Genomic DNA, 24,617 nt, shown 5'->3' on the forward strand with positions numbered 1-24,617 from the left:
TCATTGTTGACCTATCCAAGCTTATTCAGAAGATTATAAAATTCTAAGAAAGGTCAGTTTGGTGCATAATAACCATTCCGGCATTGCTGAATGCATCAAAATTAGGTCCCCCATTCGACGAGTGCATAAGAAACAGGTCCCCGCATTGCTGAATGCATCAAAATTAGGTCCCCAAATTGACGGGTGCATAAAAACCAGGTTCCCACATTGCGTAATGCATCAAAATTAGGTCCCCAAATTGACGGGTGCATAAAAACCAGGTTCCCACATTGCGTAATGCATCAAAATTAGGTTCCCAAATTGACGAGTGAATAAAAACCAGGTCCCCGCATCGCTGAATGCATCAAAAATAGGTCCCCAAATTGACGGGTGCATAAAAACCAGGTTCCCACATTGCGTAATGCATCAAAATTAGGTTCCCAAATTGACGAGTGAATAAAAACCAGGTCCCCGCATCGCTGAATGCATCAAAAATAGGTCCCCAATTTGCCGGGTGCACAAAACCAGGTCCCCGCATTGCTGAAAGCATCAAAATCAGGTTACCCAAATTCTCGAGTGCATAAGAACCGAATAACAATCTGAATAATGTCTCTGCAACAGCAAATTCTGCGGGCTCCGACCACAATATTATTTAAAAACTCTCTGTTACGTTTACGCCTTACGTTTAAAATAAATAGAGGGCTTGTTCGTTCCACAGTGGACAGAGAAAGCGCGGAGGAAAACGATTCCTTGGTTGAGTTTCAGTACCACGCGCCAAGCCGAAATAACTGAAATTCCCTGAATACTGGTTGGTTTCTCAAGTACCAAGTCACTTTCAATGATAACTGCAAAAAAGCACGACTGAGGTCCCCACATAGTACTAACAGTACCAGTTCGTCCTAATTAGAAATATTAGGTCCCCACTTTGATAAGTTTGAAATGTGCAACTTTTAAAAAAAAGGAAATCAAACGTTTTTTTGCCGAAATTGCTTACCTTTAACTTCCTCCAAACCACTGCATACCGTATTATTATGTTTAATTAATGGATTCCAATACTCCCCACTTTGTGGGAAAAGACCAAAGTCCCCACTTTGGGGGTTTGGCAGGAATGAATGAATGAATGAATGAATGCATGAATGAATGAATGCATGAATGAAAGTCTAAATAGAATATAGAAAGAATGATGAGATTTAGGGGGAAAAGATGCTATTACCGACATATAAATGCGTCTCACCTTATTTTTATTTAGTCAAAAAGTCTAAAGAGAGAATATAAAAAAATGATACGGATTTAGGAAAAAAGATGCCATTACCGAAATATATATGCGTCTGCATGTAAAGCTATTTGTGGAGCTTAAAACTAAGACATGGGGCTTCTATAAACATTTTAACAAAATGCCAAGGCTCTTGGTGGTTCTCTTCAATGATATCAAACATGCTAAGGGCATTAGCTTTTAGTCAAGAAAGATCTTGACGTATTGAAAACAAAAACCTTTATTCAAGAGGCCGTTTATAAATGAAATTATGGTGGTCCTAATGCAAATATTCTTTTGTTTGCATAAATCCAGATAAATATACCCATGTGAGTAGAGTTTGTTAGGTCTCTCCCTTGATTCAAGGATTTTTCTCCTGGGTCTACGGTTTTCTTTCCTCCTCAAAAACCTAACATGCTATCTTTCAATTCGATCTGTGAGCTTATACTGACTTTGATAAGCAAGGAGTCTGCATGTTTTAGGGTATTGGCAAAATTTTAAAGGTACCTATATTGAAAGAATTCTACTCTACAAACTAAAAACGGGACTTTTATAAAGACCGCTTACATAATTAGTTTCTGAAACAAAGACGGAAAACGATGCTGACTGAGCAGCTGTTGTCTCTGGGGTTGCCAAAGGTCTGCAGAGGAGGACGCAACCGTTGGCAAAATAGGTATGCCCATGACTGCATTCACTTGCGCGCATAAACAATTAGCTTACGCACGTGTCTGCATTAACTTATCACATGAAGACTTAGCTTGCACATGACTGCATTTGCTTACGCACATGAAGACTTAGCCTGCGCATGACAGCATTTACTTATGCACATGAAGACTTAGCTTTCGCATATGGCTGTATTTACTTACATACAAAGACATAGCTTGTGCATACGACTGAATATATATGAGAACGGATTTTACCCACATGATGTAGTGTCCATGCAATGAATCCATGACTTCGAAAAAGAGATGCAGTATATTTAGCAGCTTACACAACCCATCGGCTTTCCCAATAAATCCAAGTACGTAGCTACAAACATTTTGGTTTAAATTTTATTCCTATTTATCTTATTTTCTTTTAGATAATCATTATAGAGTGCAAGTCATATACTCGTGATACAAAACCAAATGTATTTTATCTAAAAGACCCGTTTCGAATTCCAAATTACCGCCGTGTTTCTTGATTACAGACTCATTTGCACAGGGTTAGCCTTGAGTTTGTGCAGAATATTCACGTGTTCCAGTCAAGGTCCGTCGAGTTTCAAAATGTTTGTATTGTTGAAGTTGTGAATTCTTTACTTTACTGTTGGTATTTGTGAATATTTAAACACTGATACGAGTCTGTAATCAAGGAACACAGCGGTAATTTGGAATTCGAAACTGGTCTGTTGCAGCTAGATATAGTTTGCTATTTTGTACGAAAATAGAGGAAATTACTGGAGCGGAAGACTTATGCGTCTTTGTTTGGTTCATGCCTAATTAAGGTGACTGCCTACTTTTGGAAATTGATTTAAGCTTTTTTAAAAATAATTTTCCGAATTGAAATTTAATGCTGATTCCAAATCTGGAAAGAAAAATAGCTCGTTTTCGAGATAATCAGCATTTAATGGAAGCCTACGCACGAGCTTTTGGAGTAAAAATTGCGCCACCGGAAGGGATTAGAAAAAAATTAAGATTAATAAGATAATAGTTATTTGCAGACTATATGATTGCACGAACGAAGGCTAGTCAATCCTTTTACAATAATACATGGATATTTTCGACAAAAAGACAGAGAGATACATTGATTTGTCATATTTTGTAGTTTCGGTGCTCTTAAAAAATCTCATAAAGTCGAACAAAAATCCCTACAAAAATCTATTTTTTCACGTGTTCCTGATTTAAACTTTTTCTAAAATGTTGATATAACCTAGATTTTTAGGAGTTTTTTCGAATGAGCTATCAAAAAATATAGAGTCCCGTGCAAAATGTGAGGGTTTTGCCCTGTTGAAGCTCAAAACGCGTATGGTTCTTCAATAAAATCTTGTAGATTTTTCAGCGGTTTTTGAGCGCGCGCACATCGTGGGCTCAAATCGAACGTTCAAAAGTAGGCAGCCACTTTAAGGGAATTCTTAGCTATTTTACAATTATATAGTTGATAGCTATCTAACTATTACCTTTAAAGACCCATTGCCACTTACCGTGATGCATCACAATTTGTTTACATTTTGAATCGTGTCACCACTGAAAAAACAATTCTAACCTTTTGAATAAACTCTTAAAAGAATGTAAAAGAATCATTATTGTGCCTTAGTGCTATGTCGGAAAAGGATTTAATATGAAGTTATTATTCAATATATGAATCTTTGAATTTCATGGACCACGAAATTCATCTGTGACCGCGGTGCATCACGGTAAGTGGCAATGGGTCTTTAAGCGCCACATGGCTAGTAATCGTTACACGGAGATATGGCGTGCACTCTAATATGCTCTAACAAAAATGTTGATATCGTAATATTTTATATTATTGTTGTAAATCATTTTGACCTAATATAAATTACATATAATATATTAATCCTATTACTTTCAATAAACATTATCGATATATTTGTTTTTTATATACTATACACTATACACTATACACTTAAATACGATCATCCATCTTATCATATTTTATGTAGATGTTTAGTATCATTATTAATTTAGTTACTTATTAAATTGTCTGGTAGAAATGTCAAACTGTTCAAACTACTAAACAAGTTACGAATAGTATGCCTTCTGTTTCGTCATCGTCTACAAATATATTTTTTTAAATTCCTAATTTGTTTTCACTTTTTCTACAATTGGTACTTGGTGCTTACACTTAGCCATTTCGAGGTTAAGGAAAAGCACTAGGTCGAAATGATGTTGCAGTGCATTGTGGGACTGTTTGGGGGGGAATATTTCAAAGATGGCGTCTATTTCGTCTCCTATATAAAACAGTCCCCTGCACAGTGCAATCCAACGTCAACTCGACCCAGTTTTTTCTAAAGCCCCGTCTTCTTCTCAAACCTCTCCTATCAATCCCGTCCAAAAACACTGAAAAACAATATACACGTCCCGAAAATAGGAAATACAAATTTCACCCTCATAATAGAAATACGTACACAGTAAATACCACCCCAACTCTACAGTAACTGAAAAATTTTGATATTATACGAAATTTGCGTGAATTCTACCTATCCGCACAGTATTTTATACAATTATTGGTACGATAAATGATGTGGATTCGTAGAAAAAAGCTCTCAGCCAATTCGATCAAAGGCGAGGATAAAGTGTATAATGATAACAATAATATTAATACACGTTTGTACAAATAATTTAAAACCCCAAATCGACATGCCCGAAATTAGTTCGTGTATTATTAGACAGTTGACGTAGTTCCGGTTCCATATGTTATTTAAAACCGCTAAAATAAACTAAAAATGTGATTTTAAATCTTATTCTTTCCCTCTAGTAAGCAAAACATTCAAAAGCAAATCCTATTCTGAAGAAATAAAATCATTTTTGCTAGTACTTTTTGTTTTGAACCCTCGAATGAGGTCACCGAGTAGAGCAGTTTTCGTATGACTATGAAAAGCTCAGTGCCGTAAGCGTGCCGTGCCGTGATGCTTTCTAGAATTTTAATTGGCTGATTTTTTCACGCGCAATGTGATTGGTCTGGCATTGCCGTGACCTTGCCGTTACCGTGTCCACGCCTCGTTTATGCCGCTTGTTGAGGGTTTTTGATTAGATGGAGAGTAAATTCTCGTGCAATGTGATTGGTCTGGCGTATCGATCCCTTGCTGTGTCATGGCCGTGTTCGTGCCGTCAATTTTTCACAGTCATACGAAAACTGCACTATTTCATATGGCTGCGACGTCACAGCCGGTACCACTGAGACACCATTACGTACACGGAGGGGAAACCAGGACAAATCGTAGGCCCATTATATCGCGCGGATCATTGATCATCCAGTGAAAATATTCGCGCACGACACGGCGTATCCGTTAACGATCATACTCTAATCTCTAATTTTTCTATAGGGAGTCGGCGGTTAAAGCGCGATGTAACACGGAATATATCAAGAAAGAAACTAAAAAAACTACTTCAAAGAAGATACGTGATCGAATACTCTACATATAAATATTTAAAAAGTCAGAGAAAACATATCTTCAATTTCAATAAAAACAAAAACACTTGACAAGCTATCTAAACGTATACATACCCTAAATTGGCCAAATTCTGTTTTAACCTCAAAAGTTTGAAGTTGCTGCAAAATCTCTGTCCCGCCGGAAAAGAAAAAAAGAAAAGAAAAAAGGGGGGGAAAAAGTGATTGAAAAAGACCCACAGCGATCCCAATAATAATTTTTTCTACGCTAAACTCGAGTATGCTGGTTGTCGTCTCGGTGACTGGGACTGTGCTGTACTGAAGGGGAACCAGGTCTCGGTAACAATCTGACACTTTCTCGATTAGGATCCTTTTCATTATTAGGAATGGAAGCCGAATTATCATCCCCGAGTGTTGATTGGTCGGTTAGTCCACCAATGGAGTTCATGCTATTTATAGACCTAACAGATGCTGATTGGAAGTCAGTTGTCTCTGGGCTTAGGTGGTTGCTCTGGATCAGATGGTTGGCTCTGCTGTACACACTATTAGCTTGTTCACCAGCTTCCTCGACCTCGCGGGGTTCGCTTGTGGGAGACTGACAAAGACAAAATGGCCATCGATTTATCGTTCGCAGTACGATCAAAGTACGGGGACAGTACCTCGGTACACTGTACAAAGTCTTATTCAGTTTGGGGACACGAGTGTAAAACGTCTGCGCATGCCCAAAATTCTTATGCAAATTAGTCAAAATGTCTTCATGCTATAAACTGTACACGACTTTTAAAAATGGCCGCCAAACTCGGTTGGGACTAGGGACAATTGAATGGAAGCGAGGTAATCAATGCCTCATTAGTAAACAAAGTCTACTCACTAATTCGAGTTCTTTTAAGCGCCTTTTGAAGAAATGGGTGAATGACTTTGACACAAAATATCGTACTGAGTAGACTTTCCTTATGCAAACTCATAGTAAGTACTACTAAGTTCTTAGAAAACGTGCTGACACGCATGCGCAAACGTATTTCTCTACTGCATAGTTGGGGCGCGTGCGATAACACAAAAATCCCAGAATGCCATGAGATCCCGCACCTCCCAGAGTTCACTGCGGTTATGTAATCAGTAAACAGTCGGACTGGAAGGATGAAGCAAGGGCACTATAGGACACCGAATGTGGTTGGATTTCTATAGGTTTTTTTCCCTTTCGATTATGAGTTAACGTTATACTTGTTTACTTATCTTGTGTCCGTGTTCTGACTCTGTTTGTACTATACCAACTACAACGCGACCGCGCGATGCTCCTTACGTCAGTAATATTCAACCGTCCAGAGTTAATATGGTTAATCAAATTCACCTTAAGTTCCACAACCATATTAACTCTGGACGGTTGAATATTACTGACGTAAGGAGCATCGCGCGGTCGCGTTGTAGTTGGTATAGTACAAACAGAGTCAAGTACGGAACGGCCGTTAAAGAAGTAACGCTTATAGGCTATTCAAACCGTTTAACCTTTGGAATGAAAACGTCTGCATTACAACAGCGAACGAAGGAACACGGACGCAAGATAAGTAAACAAGTAAAACGTTAATTCATAATCGAAAGGGAAAAAAACCTATAGAAATCCAACCACATTCGGTGTCCTTATTATTACTGTTGTACCTTTTGTAGAGGATAATTCTATTTTAATTTTATTTTACATATATACATATATTTATTTCATTGTTTACATCCATATTTTTATATTAGCATCATGTAATTTTAATTTTTAGTTTAGGTTATTTATAACTTGGAGATATTAGCATGTACTTGCTATCTTGTAATTCAAGTATAAATAAAGTTATTGTATTGTATTGTATTGTCCTAGTGCCCTTGGATGAAGACAAACAAATAAAGAGAAAGCTTTCTTTCATCGATACTATAAGTATGATATTTTTTATTGTTTTAAAACTTACCAATGGACCAATGGTTTCCTCGAGGGGCTCATGAGGTTCAGAATTCCTGTAGGATTGATGATAATATTACATTAATAGGAACTCCCTGTCCTATTAGCTGCCTAACTCGTTTAGCTCTCTCTCTCTCTCTCTAAGTAGCTTTTTTATATCTTTGTTTAGTCATCTATTTCGTTGTTATTGCTGTGGTTGTTCTTGTAATCAATAATATGCTGAATGAATGCCATTTTAAACCTGTGGAAGGATGATCTAGACTAAGGAACAAACACTGCCATTCATATACTGTCAACCAGAGTATTCTATTGCTTGGTCTGAATCAACTTATAATAAATAATATCAAATAATCATTATAATTACTAATTATAGTAAATATAATGTTATTTAATTTATTAATCTTATCATAAGCCCTAATGCAAGCTCAGCTCCCAGTGGAAGGCAAACTACAGTACTCTCCAATGGTCAATCACCCATACTGAAATACGATTTACTTAAGCTTTCTTTTTTCTTCTTCTATTTGGTAAAAAATCTGGACTGAAAATGCTATCGATCTGTCGGCAACACTTTATTCTAGGGACTGTGTAGCCAACCCGGGGGGGGGGGGGGGGGGGGGGGGATGCTCCCCTATATTTGCTATACGGGTATGTGCCGCCCTATAGGGTAGGGTTTTTCGACTTTTGGGTCTGGGGTAGGGTATCATTTTTTGATATTCTGTCTGGGATAGGGTATCATATTTGTCTGGGATAGGGTTAAGATTTGGTCGTTTTTGTCTGGCGAATAGGCTACGCTTTCTGCCGGCACAAAGACAATAAAAACGTTAGTAAATATTGATTGCAATCTATTGAATAACCGTCTTTTCCGTCTTTTAGTCCGGGATAGGGTGTACAATTCTTACTTTTAGTCTGGGCTAGGGTACATGTAAAATCAAAATTTTAGGTCTGGGATAGGGTCAGGGTTTTGAATTCCTGGTGGCAAACCCCCCCGGGTAGCCAACTGGTTCAGACGTTTTCTCGATCTAGCTGACCTGGAGCTAGCCTGTAATATCTTTAAAAATATTTAAACAGTAAAGGTGCCAGTGGGAACGGCCCACACTTGGCTTAAAGAATATGAAATAACAAAAGACATGGTGGACTTTTGACACATTCATCCAACATGGCAGCTGTGGAAATCATTAATATGAATACATAAGATTACCTGTAACATTTCTTGATTAGCACTATTATCATGATCATGAGTAGAAACACACCAACAATACAACCAACACTAATACCAACAACTTTTCCTGTTGTTAAGCTCTCATTTGGCTCTAATTGAACCTCAACTTTGGCTGCATCTTTTGTTTTGAAAAAAAAAAAAGTAAAATGTATATATATATATATACAGCTATACAATTTTTTTTAGCTAAAAATGCATTTTTTTACAAAATATATTTATATAGTTATGATATAATATATTTTCATTGAAAGAAATACTAGAAAACAGATTAATAAGATGCAGGGATGTAAGCTTGTTTAGTTTTAACATATATTGTACATCTCGCTAGAATTGGAAATTAATCAAGGGGATAGAATGGGGTGAACTTTTATTTTGAATGTAAATATGTGTGTGGTTGTTAAGTGAGAATCCAATCTGTGTGTTGTTAGCTGTGTCCAGCTTGCATCAGCTGAGAGGTTGTTTCAGGATTCAATCTGTGAATTAACTATGCCCTGACTTTGATCAGCCAAGAGGCTGTTTCACGGTTCAATCTGTGGTTTAGCCATGCCCTGACTTAGATCAGCCCAGAGGTTGTTTCACTGGGTTCAATCTGTGAGTTAGTCATGCGCTGACTTACAGTAGATCAACCAAGAAGTTGTTTCAGGTTCAATCTGTGAGTTAGCTTAGCTGTGCTCTGACTTTTATTAGCTCAGAGGTTAATTGTGTCAGCTGAGATATCAATAAAAATTCAAACTAAGAATTGATGTTGATATGACTTTCATACCAGGTGGTGACGGCAATATTGTTTGGTTTCTGCTTGTTGGGCTACAACCCACACTGTTGCAGTAATCTGCTTTAACATGATACGTTGTATTATTCTTGAGGTAGGAAAATGTAGTGTTGTACTGCAGCTGTTGATCTGGTAATAACTCCCTCACTGTCTTATTCATACATAGATGTTCATATTCATAGCAGAATACCCTGATTTGTTTAACCTTGCCGTTCCACTTCTCTTTGTTGGGAATCTACAAATTTGAATTCAGTTAAAGTCATATTTTAATATAATCAAAAATCACATTTTTATCACTGGACATTACGCTGTTCAACCTATACTAGGAGCTGTAGAGTGGATTTCGGATTGGGAGCCTAATCATTTCAAAATTATTGATCAGGGAAAGGAGGGAATTGAGGGGGAGAGGGGGTGAGGGTTAATGCCCCTTGAGCTCTGCTGCAACTGCAAAATACTTTTTTGGTTTGTAGAAATAAGATGAAACATTTTACCTTAAAAACCACGGTGACATTTCTTGTTTGATGATCTACTTTTCTTTCAAACCAGTTTTGAAATCTCACTTGGTCTTGAGGTTCTGATAAATTTGAAGCAACAAAAACATGATTCCATTTTTTAAAATTTCTTTTATAAATAAATATGTCATTCGATCTTACATGTATATCATTGTCATCAATTTTCATTAATGCATTTGCTTATTTAGTCTTTTATTTACATTGAAAGATCCATCGATCCACCTATCCATCCATCCATTCATCTGCCCACTTTTCCATCCATCCACCCACCCACCCATCCAACAACCCACCCACCCATCCATAATTATTTAACTTACCTTCTTCTAGTGTCGTGGCAATGGCTGGTCCTGCAGCAAGACTTTTCTTTTGTGTGCAAGATAATGCACATTTTAGGTATGCATGATATTTCTGGTATGGCAACAAGGACTTTATCTCAAATTCATAAAGTCCTTCATTTACAAATTTATGCTCGAACTGAAAAAAAAGTTTTTCAATTTAGATAGAAGACAAGAAAGAAGAATTTCAGTAAACCAATGCTACAAAGCAATTTCTGAGGTATGTCTGCACATGTAATGCCTATAGTGCAGAGAGGTACTGCATGTCTGTGTTAAATAAATACAGATGTTCCAATAGAAGGTGGCTACAGGTAATTGCTGGGTAGTAAACTAATCACTGCTGGCTATTTCATGATCAAATGGAAAATCATCAACAATTATTAACCTAGAAGTAGTACAGAACTAAATCTTCACTGATATAACAATTACCAAATATAAAAAGGAAACTTGTAAAGTGCAAAAGATATGTAACTCCATTATACTGACTTTTTAGATATTTTACACCTTAATCCCTCAAACTAAGAGAAGGACAACAAGATCAAACTCACATCTGTGCAAATGAATGATTGTGTGTCAAATGATCATATGATCACTAAATAACCTCCCTTATTGTAAATAACTGAAATTTGCAATCCCTAGATTCATATTATCAATAGTATATTTTAGTCAATGAGCCTATTTTCTCATTTTGTAGTTCCAGAAATTATGCATACCCACACCAAAGAGCAAAATTTGGAATTTCAGCAGAGTGGGGGTCAGAGAAAGAACAAGGATAAGTATAAGGATAATTTATTTTACGTCAACAACCCAGGGAGTGGTTGCCATGCCAATTTTCCGAGGCAGGGGCTCATGTTAAAAGTGCATGACAACACCACAGATTACATATATGATGAATCATATGTATAATCCGTGATTACAGATTATAGAGTTTGTATGGAAAAAGTTTGTATGGAAGAAAGTTTGTATGGAAGAAAGTTTGAATTTCCAGAGGGGGGGGGGGGAGGGGGGGGGGGGGTTCTTATAAACATTTCCTCATTGAGGGGATTATGGATAATTTTTGGAACTATCTCAACTATGCTTATGCTTATATACCTTTTTTTCAGGACTTTCTGCCCTAAAATATGTAATAAAATAGCACAGGAGTTTTCCACCAGATTTACCCATATCAGTTGGTACAGACCAATGAAGCTTCAACGTTCCCTTCCCAAATGGTGTCAGCTTTAACCCAGTAGGTTTAGAACACTGAACTGAAAGAAGGTATTAATATAATATGATATATTCACTGATATCTCAGAATGGTCTATTTTGCAAATTAACGATTGCAAATCATCTCTGGCCACTAAAGAAGCAGAGCTCCAGTCATCTGCTGCTATTTTAAAAAGTCATGCCAGTATTGGTATTAATAGTGAATGTAGTTGTTACATTCACTTTACAATGTCAAATAGCAACAGTCACTCAACCAACATAATATTTTTTAGGAAGCATTCATAGGGTTGAGTTGGAGGAATCCCTATGAACAGTAATGTAAAATCTTTAGCACCCCTTACTTATGTCTGCATAAAAAGTGACCCTGTTGAATTGTTGATCGATGATCGCCCTTTTTTGACTGAGTAGAAATTTAATGGCCATCCCCTGTACTACAGCCCACTCCCCTTCTAAAGAATGAAGGGTCCCTTAGGAGAAGGAACCATGGAAACAGCATAAAGGCAAGGGCGGATCCAGGGGGAAGGGGGGCTGAAGTCCCCCTTCAGCAGAAAAAAACAAAACAAAACTGAAGAATTTTTTATTATAGAGGTTTCCAAATATCAAAGTATGTGTTTAAATAGAAAACCAAAACGATCAAATTGTGTTAAAATAAAACATTTTTGCAAAAAGTCAGTCCAGGATTGGACACCATGCCTCGATTCACCATTTTTAATTACTTGGGATCCCTGTGGTAGCCTGTGGCGGGAAACCTTTCACCTTTAGCCCCCCCCTCCCCCCCTAAATTTTTGGCTGGATCTGCCCTTGAGAGGAGGAAAAGAAACCATGGGAACAGGGTGGATAAGGGGAGAAGAGGAAGTGAGAATTTTACAATATTAAAAAAACGAAATAAAATAAAATACATACTCTCCATATTAAACAGACATCTTCGAATCACAGGTGGGCCATTATCTGGTTTGACATATAAAATGAATGAACTCTCCTCAGGGAAATTTATATTTAGAGCCTTCCCAATGTCACAGCTGTATTCAGATTTTTGTTCTGTCACATTTACAGCGCACCCAAGATGGTAATTGATGCTTGTATTCACACAATTGTAATAAATATTCTTGCAGAAGTACACAGAAAATTTATTGGGTAATTTACTAGCTTTAGTTGGTGAGAACTTCCATAAAATTGTTACTGACTTTGTTCCAACTGGTTTACAACTTGGGTCCATAACACCACCTAGAAAAGAAAAACAATAGTGTAAATTTTCTGTGCTCCGTTCAATTACTTTTATAGAATATTTTACCCCTTGGTTCCCAAGGATGGCACTTTGAAGTGGTGTAAACACAAAAAGAAAAAAATCCAATAAATTGTAAAGTTGACTGCTCATATGCAAATGGTGTCATCAATCATACTGATTGTTAACTTTTAAGGTTGGGTGACTTTGTAATAGGCCTGAAGCAAGATGACGTTTTACCCCTGTCTCTAGACCATAATCCTTTTGACACTGCGATTGTTCTTTTATCATGACTATTGTTCTTGTGTCCTAAAAGCAATCAAAAATTTTAATATGAAAGAATTTTATAAACTATTATGGTCTAGAGTCGGGTGTAAAACGTCATCTCGCTTCAGGCTTATTGGTATTATATTCCCGTTCAAAAATTCATTTTCCCCTACAATTTGGCAAAAAACCTAAAATATTGGCTTTGTTATTCCAGCTATGTGTTTGGACGTCATGCAGTAATATTGTTCCTAAATTTTGATTGGTTCAGCCATTGAATGGCTTCTTCAATGTGACATTACAGAGAGAAAACACTCTAATAACCCGAAGAAGAAGAAAAAGATTAAGTGTTTGCGGTAAAAAGGAGTGTTCACGGTTTGAGATCCTCACTGTTACGTTTTTTTTTTCTAACTTTCTTTTTTTTTAAACTCACGAATTGCTTTTGACCTCAAGTAAATTTGATGAAATTAAATGTTGATAATACTCTTAAAATTGACAGACCTGATTTATTTAGTTGCTATTGATAACAATTTTTTGATTTCTACCAGGTGTTTATCATGTCATGAAGTATACTATATGCTGAATTTTAGCAAAGGATAACAAGGGGGGGACACAAGTGAATTTTTGGGGGGATGGCATGACAAGAGAAGCTCAGGTTTAATACTGGTTCACTCTGAAATTTGGGGAGTGAGACGGATAACATATCTGGTGGCAGGGAAGGGGGCACAAGAGAAATTTGGGATTTCTTTTCTGTTCTGTTTGTTATTTATAATTCCTTTACCCTTTCGTGAATGGTTACGTCCCGTTCCGAACTAGTTGAGATAATGTTTTACTTTTCAAAAAATCAGTCATCAGCTCTGATTTACGAGTGATTCTAACACTTCTACGATTTTTTGATTGACATTTTGCGATAAGAAAAACATTTGCGCTCTTTCGAGTGCGGACAAGCGAGGTCTAGTCGCCATTGAAATTAGTAAAATTTTAGTCAAGACAAAACTTGTCGAGCCGAAATTTGGTGCTTTCCTACTTTTTTGTCAATGCAGTGCGATGAGGCCTTTGTTCTATTATGATTCTTCGTTATGTTAATAATAAACGGTATCTATCTTTGGTTAGATAAGTGAATAACTTCATAAGTTCTTATAACATAGCAAGCGTGACCATTACAAGTTTTCATTTTGCAGCACGTGTCGAAAGTTACTAGAGTGTAAATACATGTAGATAAAAAACAATGCACTTAGTTAAAATCTATAAAGAAAACAGGCAAGTGAACATCCTTGTGATATCCTTTACTGATATCCTTTACTGATAATCGAACGAGTTGTTTTGTTTTTCATAACTTTTAGTTAGTTGAACTCGTATAAAATTTCATGTTGCAATTGGGTCGCGATCGGACGAGTGGTTTTAAAAATGTGGGTCAGAGTTGAAAACTCTTTGCCAGAATGAACTCGAAATCTATACCGCGTAGAAAAAAGCTGGATACAGCAACGGATTAACTACCCAAAGTCGAGGTTTACAATGCGTGTACCTTATGGCCATTCGTCTTTTTGATAAAATTGAATTATCGATTTATTAAATTTGGCCCCAATTTTCGATGTTTTTATTAATTAAAATTAAACTTTGAATTCCATTTTTTCAATTTTCGAGTTGTCGTTTAAATAGTTGAAGAAATTGACAGACACAGAGAGAAAAATCCCACACCTTATGGCCATTTAAGGTTTTAGCAAATCAAATTGTTAACTTTTTAGTTTTTGAATTCATTTTTCATTTTTTGCGCTAAAAAGACTATCGTTCCGATCATCACCCTCCCATTTTACCCGCTTCAACATAACCAAAATCAAAAATTGAGGTAGAATACATAAATTGAAACTACTATTTTTTCAACTTGATAAACTTTGATGCACATACAGACAGATGCATATCAGCCAATCAAAAGCGTAGCATTCATAACCAGGCGGCCGACACAAAGGTAGAACAACAAGCCTAAGAGGTGCGTCTAAGGCACCGCGGCGTCAACATGCATAGTGCTGTGTTGATGTTTCGGATCGAAGGGCATTGTATTTGCCTCTAACGTTGCATCTATGATCGATATGGCTGTTCTTAAACCTTGGGGAGTACAGCCAACGGTCCCCTAATTGCCAGCAAAACTTAACACCTAGTGATTTTCACATAAATATCAAAACAAATGAAATCTGCGTTCCTAAATCAGTTAAAGAACTGATTCCACCAATCAGAGACAAGCGTTCTCACGCCTGAAATGGACAAAGTATTAGTGAATACAAGACTGTAGATTTTACTGTAAGAGGAGACAAAAGAAAGCTTACTCCGCTTAACAGGAAAATTACACAAAAACAGAAAGCAAAAAACTATATTTCAAAGACATATAAATTAATATTAATCGGTAGATACCCCCCTCCCCCCCCCCCCCCCCCCCCGACGCTCCCGCCGTTGTTTGTTTTCACGTGCAGAAACTTTGTTTGTGATATCAAGCGATAGCTTTGCGGCCTATGATCGATTGGATGTGAGCCAACACTGTGAAAGCTTATTTCGGCAAATAAAGGTGAAGAAATCAAGTCTGTCATTTAAGATGTTTTTGACAGCAATTGACACACCTGGTATAATCATATGGTCTTTAGACCAGTCAGTACGACCTTATCTCATGAAGAGAAGATTTACGTGAAGAGAAGATTTACGTGAAGAGAAAATTACGAAGGTAGGTCGCTTTAGAACGAACTTTTTTTATTATTTCACTGCTTCCTTCATTGCTCACTTGTCAATTAACAAATTTCTCAGGTATTTTCTGGAACCCTGACAGGAAGATGTCGGTTTACTTACACAGAGACGAGAAAAGAGTATGTCTTAGAACGCAAGATCTGACAACTGAAAGAATAAAGCTTATTTTTCAGGTAAGCTATTTATATTTTATACGTGTAAGTTCTTTATCCTCAAAATGTTTATTCATTTATAGAAATGCGCCATAAGTTCCCATACGTTTGTGAATAACTAATGTCTATTTGGCATACTTATATTTTAAGATTAAACTATTCGGATCGATCGGTAAAATGATAACTTTAAGGACGCATAAGCCTGAGAAAAGTACTTTCACTTTTAGGAGAATCATTTTAATCCTACTTGGCCGTACTTGAACAAACAATTATTCCTGTATTCAAAACTGTTGGTTTAGTAATTTCATGTTCTCCTCTTGTTCACTTAAATCCGCTAACAACTTGTTAACTCTAAAGGAATGTTCTCACGGAAAACTATTCAGTGATGTTTAATTTTTAGTTTATTTTTTAAACGACGATATCCTGTCAATTTACACTTTTGACATGTTGATTAACAGACATGGGGTTTTTCATATTACCCCCCCCCCCCCCCCCTTTGGCGCCAATGGAAAGCGCAAACATATTCCTCCACCATCCACCACCATCGGCCGACTAACTAGTATACAGCTTAGGGGCATAGACAGGAGGGCCCAGCACACCCCATCCTTTTGTAATTTTTTAGCGCAATTTAGAGCAATGAGATTGGGTTATCGCGAGTGACAGTTTAAAAGTGTTACAAATTTTAGTGAATATTTGCCATTTGTAGAAAAGGAATGATAAATGACATCAAAACAATGTTCTCGCTGTAGCCCGACTTTAACTTTTATGATTTTCTGTCCGTTGGTCTGTCTATCCATTCATTCATATTTATTTATTGATTGACTAATTCATTCATACATTCATTCATTTAATTTTATTATCTATCTTATTTATTTAAATAATTGATTAATTAATTTATTAATAGATTATTTATTTATTTATATTTATTATTTATTTCTCTTTATTTCTTTATTTGTTTGTTGATTGATTGATTGATTTTATATTGGTAACTGTATATGTACGACGTACAGCATTCTCCGTCTGTCAATAAGTGAATAGACCCCTTTCAGTTCTATTGTTATAGTTCTATTGTGAGTGGGACTGACATTGCTAATTGATAATAACTTTTTCCCTCTAGGTCAGTCCTGAAACTGTTTACTTGAAGGAAGAGTTTAGTGATCTGGTAATAATTCCAGACATAGATGGAAGTTTTCAGCTGGCCGGTTTACAGGATGGTCATTGCTATGATGTTGAGGGTTCACCGCTACAGTCGAGTACCACCTCTAGACTTTGGTCATCAACATCATCACCTGTTACAGCAACTTCTGCCCCTGTCTCCAACAGTCTTGCACTTTCTTACAGTCCAGCATTTTCTTCAGTACTGGCATCTGGTAGTGGACATGCCAAACGCAATCTATCATTTTCCCTAAAGGTCGTTCTGGCCAAAATGACACATAACGGAGCAAAGGTGGAGTTTATCGAAGAAGACCAAACATTCGTCACCTTGACTGAAGCAACCGCAAATGTGCCACACATAACAGCAATCGTGAAAGATGCTTTTAACAAGCCAGATATAGTCTTGGTAACTTCCAACGGGCTAGCTGTCAAAGATTCATCTGGGACCCAAGGTAAGAGTGCAGGAAAACGTTTATCGGATATCGAGCTACTTTTATTTCTAATACAGTTTACATGCATATGGAAAAAACGATATTATACTTGAGCTTACAAATATTGAATTGCGTGTCTTCGTGTTCTTTGTAATTGTTTTGCTAAGCCAAAATTTTTAATCTGTTTTTTAAAGGGTTAATGTTTTGGAAAGTTCCAAGCCGAAAAATTTATGCCATACGAAAAGAGGAAGCAAAAGGCACGACTGTGAGACCCAAGAGAAAACATAAAGAATGTGAATATAATAATGAAGATGACCTAGATTTCCTAAAGAGCCAAATTGTTGAGCTTGGAAGAGTTGTCCAGGGAATGTCTGTTAAACTCGATGAAATGCACCAGTTAACCGTGTCAAAAGGCGAGGGCATGAAAGCAGCAATTGATCAGTTCCTAAAGTGCAAGATATGTCTGTCGTCACCAGCACAAGCACCGTGTGTGTCATCATGCTGTGAAATAGTAATTGGATGTGCAACTTGCTTAGATAGGTGGCTGGAAGAGGATGAAGAGAGAGGATGCCCTTGCTGCAGAGCAGCAAGGTTTGACTTCAAACCAGTCAAACTCAGGGGTGTGGACACTATCGTACAAGCTATTTATTAATAAACTTTTATTAAGGAACACAATGATAAGCTAACATAACCACTAAAAAGTATTTGTTGTTCATATCATATTAGCCATTAGGTGATTTAGCCCTAATAGCTGCCAGTTGAGTTTTGGTGGACTTTATTTTTTTGCTAAGAAAACGAAATTAAAAGATTAAGAAAAACAAGTGTTAGTCAACATCAACGAGTGCCAAGTCAGAAGACAAAGAATGACATCTTAGCAATTTATATTATTACCCATTTAAAGGTGGAAAATAGTTGGCGCCAGTTGAGTTTTGGTGAACTTCCCGTTTTCACGAAAAGTGAAAAGACCAAGAAAAAAGGTCAAGCTACATATTATTGTGTTTTGTTATGTTAAAAAACCACGGTCATAAAAACTCGATTGCAATATAAGTCATTTGATTGACGTGTAACACACTGTGGGTAGAACTCAAATACTATTAAGACTTTCAGTAAGATAATGACTAGGATAATTATATCCAACTCTCTAGTTTACGCTTATGCTTGTGCAGCAAGCGATTGTGATAAAGTAATATAATAAATTAAAGCTCGTTGAAATAAAGAAGGATTTCCATTTACTAGTTGATTAAATATTGCTTCATATGAAGCAATATTTTGGAGAAGCAGTTGCTCCCTCTGCGTCGACAGCTCCTGATTTCCTTGTAAAGGATCCAGACCAAAACTGCCAAATCTTGTGAGATTTCCTCCATTACCTTCATAGATCTGTGCTGCAGTCAACCCATCAGGGACCTGTTCTTCTGTCAAATTTGCAGTTCCATTATTTGCCTTCATCATTTCAATAGGTGTTTTCCTTTTCCCGCCTTCATTATACAAAAAAGATATGAAAAAATCTTAATGGCATCAGAATTGTTTCGGGAAATTAAAATTCCACGTAAAACAACTGTCTTACTTGCAGGTCTGCAGTTCCATGACTGAATTAGACGATTGATTCCAACTTGAACCACGTGGGTTGTAAATGTAGAAACGCAGAACTTTGTGCACTCATCGTCCATTCGCAATTGCCCAGCCTCCACCATATTGTTTAGACAGCTCTTTACTGGGTAGTTAGCTCGTTGGTTGACCTCGCTCCAAAATCTTTCAACTGGAAGATTCTTTCAGGGAAGAATTTTGAGAGTTAATTTCAGTTATCATATTCGTCCACAGTATTAAATTAGATAATATTTTCTTGAAGATTATAAGCGATGGCATTCGTACCTTTTTTGAAGTCGTTCGTCGATGTGGATCTTTAGTTGGGTCATTTCTAAGAGGAGCAAGCAATTCTTGCATCCCCAACGATAGGTAAAATTCGCGCCCTTGATCTGTTCTTAGTTGATCCCAAAGACCATACTTCATTACGACAGACCTAAGGATTGGAGTTAAACAAATATTAGAATAGAATAAATAGATTGCATTAAAATTCGAAATTTCGTAAAACACATACGAATTGGGACGGGTTTTTAAAAGTCGTTATAGCATGGGCTACATTTGTATCAGTAATGTAGTGAGGGCCTCTTGGATCCCTTAACGTTGAATAGATTACCGCTGGCCGTCATTAGGCTCAGCCATGACTCGGCTACCGCTGACCAGTGAATGCTAGGTCGGCCATCTTGGATTGTCTGTTTTGCTCATTCGTGAGTAACAGGACTCTTTTCATTGTTAAGTCAGTCTCCTGTAATGTTAATCGATTATCAATTATCATCGTTCACTCGTAATTTACCATTATACCCCATTGTATTTCATAGGACTTGACATCGTCATCTTCAAACAAGTATTGCTTCATAACAAGGTCACATCTAAAATGATGAAGCACTCGAAAGTAGTGATGGTTTTACTCGAAAGTTTATATTACTTAAACCATCACTGCACAGTCACTGTAATAACTGTTTATATTTAATATTTATTTATATATCTTTCTATAAAATCTAGGATACTTGTAAATATAAACAATTATGATTTCTTATATTCATTTCTATTTAAAGTGTGTAAATAAATTGAATTGAATTGAAGGAAAAAATATTTAGAATTCTGCAAACCATAGGACCATGTTCAAGTAAACCACTAGTACCTGTACACATTTTCATAGATGGCAATGTTGTTTTTCACTGGCATTGTGCAAAATCCAACTACCATCAGGGAATATCCGTCAATAGCACACACGTGTGTCACTCCATAGTCAACCAGCTTCTCATTCTGGTCACAGTGTAGTTTGTGTCCAAAATAAAGAGCTTTATATGGAACAGGATTACGTAATCTTGCTGTGTCGTTAGCTCGAGCTCTGTGGTAATGTGGAGCAATTTCCCTCGCTGTTTCCGATAACCGTCTTTGGCTAACGCGAACGCCATTTGATTGAAAATAACCTTTTAGCATTTTCCTTCCATAGGTTGGACCCAACTAAAAATGAAGTTCAACATGCCAATTTAGAAACGAAAGAGTTGAGAAAGAAATATTACAGTTCTAGATTTACTATACCTCTGATATTGCAACCGAAACGGCTTCTTTCAGGTGCTGTTTCCCAAGTCCAGATCTGTAGTGAATCTCCTTTTGATTGCAAAAGCGTCGCACCGACCGCTCGCTTAATCCCCTCGTGTTGGGAAGCAATTCGTTAAGCACCTTACTAATTTCCTTGTATGATTTTCCCTCAACTACAAGCGTTCGGATGAATTCAGGATCAAATCTTTCCATGATACGTATGTCCCCCTACCTGGAGTCATGTACTTTCAGAAAGGAAAATTATAAAAACAGTACTCTTGCGGTCATACCGTTTTGGTAGCTCGCTTATGTATGCTACGCCTGTGATTGGATAAATGAAACAGGAAGTGTATACTTGGCGCCATTTTAATGACCGGCAGTTGTCTGCATTCAACAAAGATTAACGTGGGAGAAAAATAGCATTTCATTCCTCTTCATTTAACTTTGTTTAAATTTGGGATTTTAAAATTGGGAATCGATCGGAACGATAGTCTTTTTAGCGCAAAAAATGAAAAATGAATTCAAAAACTAAAAAGTTAACAATTTAATTTGCTAAAACCTTAAATGGCCATAAGGTGTGGGATTTTTCTCTCTGTGTCTGTCAATTTCTTCAACTATTTAAACGACAACTCGAAAATTGAAAAAATGGAATTCAAAGTTTAATTTTAAACAATAAAAAAATCGAAAATTGGGGCCAATTTTAATAAATCGATAATTCAATTTTATCAAAAAGACGAATGGCCATAAGGTACACGCATTGTTTACGAAGAGTTGAGCTTACATTTCGCTTTCACATTAAGCTAAATACTTAGATCGATTCACTATGCACCTCGATCGATTTCACTTAGGCTATTCTATCGCCTTTTCATCGCTTCAAAAGGGTTTCAGTCGAAATATAGTACGCTTTTTGAGCGATTGAATCTTTAGAAATTTTATATTACATAAGATTACTTACCGAGAACAGAGAAAGGTGATAAAATTAAAGCGAAAATAAAGATTGAGGCCGCCATCACGTTTATTTTTCTACTGAGCAAGGCATAAGCATAATTTCTGTGTATAACGAATCGAACGAGCGCAGGTGAATAGGCTAAACCGACCAATCACAGACTTCTATTTTTGTATTGTATTTTTGACAGCTAGATGTATTTTTATTTTCTTTCTTACTTTTCTTTTCTTCTTAATTTTTTCAACTCAAATTCTGAACCTTTATCCCTTTACCACATTGTTTTTCATCATTCCCTTCTTTTTTTTTGAAAATTTCGGGGAAATTTCTTGTAAGAAATCGTTCATAATCAATTTCCTCTTCGGTTTCTTGTTTCCATAGAAACTGAATGGGTTCTTTAAAATAACAAAGCTAGTCTTAAAATAATGGATCATAAAATAAAAGATAGAGTGAAAATAATAAGAAGTCTTCTTTTTCTGTTCCAATGATAACTTTATTATGAGTATTTAAGCTTTTAAGAGTAGATGTCAGCAAAAATCAAACAAAATCGAAATTTTCTGGCAACAGTCAAAAATCGATTTCGCTTATATTCAAGTATAAGGTAGACATATAGCCAAAACAAATCGTGGTATACTTCGTTTTTAGAAATATGGCTTTATTTCCGAGAAAAACGAGGAAAACCAATTTGTGCATAATTGACCCTCTGAGAGAGCCAAAATATCATCCAACTTCGAGTGCCTCGCGTGCCTTGACAAAAATATGTATGGACTTGAGTATTGAAAAACTTTTTTTAACATGGTCTTGGTTTTAAATCTGTGAAATTTTATTATTTTCCAATAAATCTATGTTGGCGAAAAATTTTTTATTACCAAGTTACTTTGATAAGTCATCAAATATAAAGAACTTTCAAAAAATATTTAAACCATGTGCTATATAAAATAAATCGTCGATATTTAGAATTTGAGAAGTTAAAACAATGTTCTAATCGTGAGTAAAGTGATTGTTTTGGGTATTTTGTTCTGCGACGAGTAATGGAGATTTAAAATTGGAGAAATTTCGAAGAAAAAGCGGCCGTTCGGTACGATCAAATAAATTTAAAATATTTCCTTAAAGAGCAAAATATTTAAAAAAATGCAAACTACTAGCTTGAAATACTATAAAACTACATAGTTTGAAAAGATGGATTAATAAAATTAAAATTATCCACAATAAAGGAGCATTTTTTCAGAGTCAAGTGCTTTTACTAACAACAACAGCGTTGCGTTACCCAAAGTTCGTGAACGCGCGGCATTCTAAAAGAAGTGGGTGTGGCCTTTGATGCTACCGCGTCACACCTTTACATGTCACGTTCGTATTGACAAAGACGAATTCTCCTGAAAATATCCTCATACGTTCTAGCTTCTTTAGAAGTAGGCTTTATTGGACCATAAAGGATATTAATATACAGTCATTATCAATCATTACGCTTTAAAAAAATAAAATATGAAAGTAAAATCCGTATATCGCTGGCTCATAAACGATTTTTAGAACAGTCACCATTAAACGTATTCGTAAAGTAGAGCAATTTTCTCCAACTTTAAACCCTTATTACTCGTCGCAGATCAAAATACCCAAAACAATCACTTTACTCACGATTAGAACATTATTTTAACTTCTCAATTTCTAAATATCGACCTTTTATTTTATATAGCACATGGTTTAAATATTTTTTGAAAGTTCTTTATATTTGATGACGTGTCAAAGTAACTTGGTAATAAAAAATTTTTCGCCAACATAAATTTATTGGAAAATAATAACATTTCCCAGATTTAAAGCCAAGACAATGTTAAAAAAAGTTTTTCAACAATCAAGTCCATACACATTTTTGCAAAGACACGCGAGGCACTCGAAGTTGGATGATATTTTGGCTCTCTCAGAGGGTCAATTATGCACAAATTGGTTTTCCTCGTTTTTCTCGGAAATAAAGCGATATTTTGGCAAATGAAGTATACCACGGTTTATATCGCATCAAGGTCTTCCTAATACTAAAATATGAGCAAATTCGATTTTTCGACTGTTGCCGGCGTATGTTCGATTTTTGCTGACATCCTCTCTTAAGTCGTAAGCTTTTCTTTTTCCTAGTGTATAGGCCGATCTTTGTTTACGGTTTTTTCCTCATTAGCATAAAAGATTTCAAGCTACAAGCAAACCGACTCCAGAAATCGAAAGAGAATGTCTTATTTAGTAACCGAAAGTTGAGAGTAATTTGTTCATTATTTTGGGAGTAAATTTTTTTTTGAAAGCAGTATGATTTACAAAGAAATGTATGGTCGTGTGGCAAGTTTCCAGACACCATACATAATTCTTTGCAATTTATAGTGTTTTCAAAAAAAATTTACTCCCAAAATAATGAACACATTACTCTCAAATTTTCAGTAGTTACTAAATAAGACATTCTCTTTCGATTTCTGGAATCGATTTGCTTGTAGCTTAAAATATTTTTTATGCTAATGAGGAAAAAACGTAAACAAAGACCGGCCTATATGCCAGCACCCTGCACTGTTCTTACGTTTACATAAGTTTTCCGCTGGGCGTTCTCCGCTGGTAAATTTTTTCATGGGATATAGATTTAAACTGTAATAAATTTTGAAATCTCACAGAGTGGAATGGCTAATATTAAAGCGAGAAATCACTGTCGTTACTTGTGTATCAAATAATGAATGTTCTAATAAAATTAGAAAAACGTGGATGAAACAAAAAAGTAGTAAATTAACGTTCTTTACATGAATAAAAAGAAAATAAAAATACTTTAAAATATTTTGAAATTATACATAAGTCCAGCATAGCTTTCAAGAGGTTATAATAATAATAATAATAAATAATCTTTATTGAGGTTATCGCTGTCACCATAAGGTGATTTACAAGAGAGACCTCTAAAATAAATATATAACAAAAAAGAAAAATGAAGACTAAAATATAAATATATAAAAAATAACAAAAATGTAAATTTACAAATAATGACAATGTTAGAATGCAGACACTAAATGTGTGCAACACAGAAGCTAGGCATATTACCACTGAACTTTACAGTGCTCAGTAGCAATAGAGCAGAGTGTTGCACACATTCAGTGTCCGCATATCAAATAGTCAAATATTAAAAATAGATATTATATATGAGATATGAATAGGATTAATTAAAAATTATTAGTGTCGATATTAAAAACTATTTAAATTTCTTAAAGCTCTTTTAAAACTAGCTAATGATGGGTTTTGTCTAATTGATAAGTCTAATTCATTCCAGTC

The 24,617-nt window shown here is 35.9% G+C and overlaps 3 protein-coding genes and 3 long non-coding RNA genes across 6 annotated transcripts; 4 read left to right on the forward strand and 2 right to left on the reverse strand.

The window, feature by feature from the left end:
• Positions 1-2,261: 2,261 nt before the first annotated feature.
• LOC116305024 (uncharacterized) lies at positions 2,262-21,429 on the reverse strand. The gene is made up of 9 exons (XM_031714841.2): positions 21,348-21,429; positions 12,219-12,539; positions 11,202-11,356; positions 10,092-10,248; positions 9,754-9,836; positions 9,257-9,497; positions 8,473-8,611; positions 7,285-7,330; positions 2,262-5,933 (listed from the first exon to the last, which is right to left on the reverse strand). Exons 1-9 carry the CDS (start codon positions 21,400-21,402, stop codon positions 5,607-5,609), a joined length of 1,524 nt encoding a protein of 507 aa, XP_031570701.2. The 5' UTR covers positions 21,403-21,429; the 3' UTR covers positions 2,262-5,606.
• LOC116305031 (uncharacterized) lies at positions 6,687-11,098 on the forward strand. Its single transcript, XR_004198125.2, has 6 exons — positions 6,687-6,908; positions 7,197-7,253; positions 9,260-9,356; positions 10,102-10,167; positions 10,274-10,329; positions 10,804-11,098. It is a non-coding gene; the product is annotated as an uncharacterized LOC116305031 (long non-coding RNA).
• LOC116305030 (uncharacterized) lies at positions 11,231-12,689 on the forward strand. Its single transcript, XR_004198124.2, has 2 exons — positions 11,231-11,366; positions 12,369-12,689. It is a non-coding gene; the product is annotated as an uncharacterized LOC116305030 (long non-coding RNA).
• On the forward strand, positions 15,222-17,921 carry LOC148910654 (uncharacterized). The gene is made up of 4 exons (XM_089031270.1): positions 15,222-15,511; positions 15,592-15,704; positions 16,801-17,290; positions 17,464-17,921. Exons 2-4 carry the CDS (start codon positions 15,618-15,620, stop codon positions 17,919-17,921), a joined length of 1,035 nt encoding a protein of 344 aa, XP_088887396.1. The 5' UTR covers positions 15,222-15,511; positions 15,592-15,617.
• On the reverse strand, positions 17,914-20,792 carry LOC116291130 (uncharacterized). The gene is made up of 5 exons (XM_089031269.1): positions 20,393-20,792; positions 19,989-20,314; positions 19,139-19,286; positions 18,834-19,035; positions 17,914-18,744 (listed from the first exon to the last, which is right to left on the reverse strand). The coding sequence occupies exons 1-5, from the start codon at positions 20,603-20,605 to the stop codon at positions 18,422-18,424; spliced, it is 1,212 nt and encodes a 403-aa protein (XP_088887395.1). The 5' UTR covers positions 20,606-20,792; the 3' UTR covers positions 17,914-18,421.
• LOC148910655 (uncharacterized) lies at positions 19,286-20,165 on the forward strand. The gene is made up of 2 exons (XR_016119974.1): positions 19,286-19,554; positions 19,666-20,165. It is a non-coding gene; the product is annotated as an uncharacterized LOC148910655 (long non-coding RNA).
• Positions 21,430-24,617: the final 3,188 nt, after the last annotated feature.

The sequence above is a fragment of the Actinia tenebrosa genome, unplaced genomic scaffold (assembly GCF_029948245.1).
Source record: "Actinia tenebrosa isolate PJP-AT-01 unplaced genomic scaffold, QUT_ActTen_1.0 PGA_scaffold16__25_contigs__length_10494907, whole genome shotgun sequence".
Lineage (NCBI taxonomy): Eukaryota > Metazoa > Cnidaria > Anthozoa > Actiniaria > Actiniidae > Actinia > Actinia tenebrosa.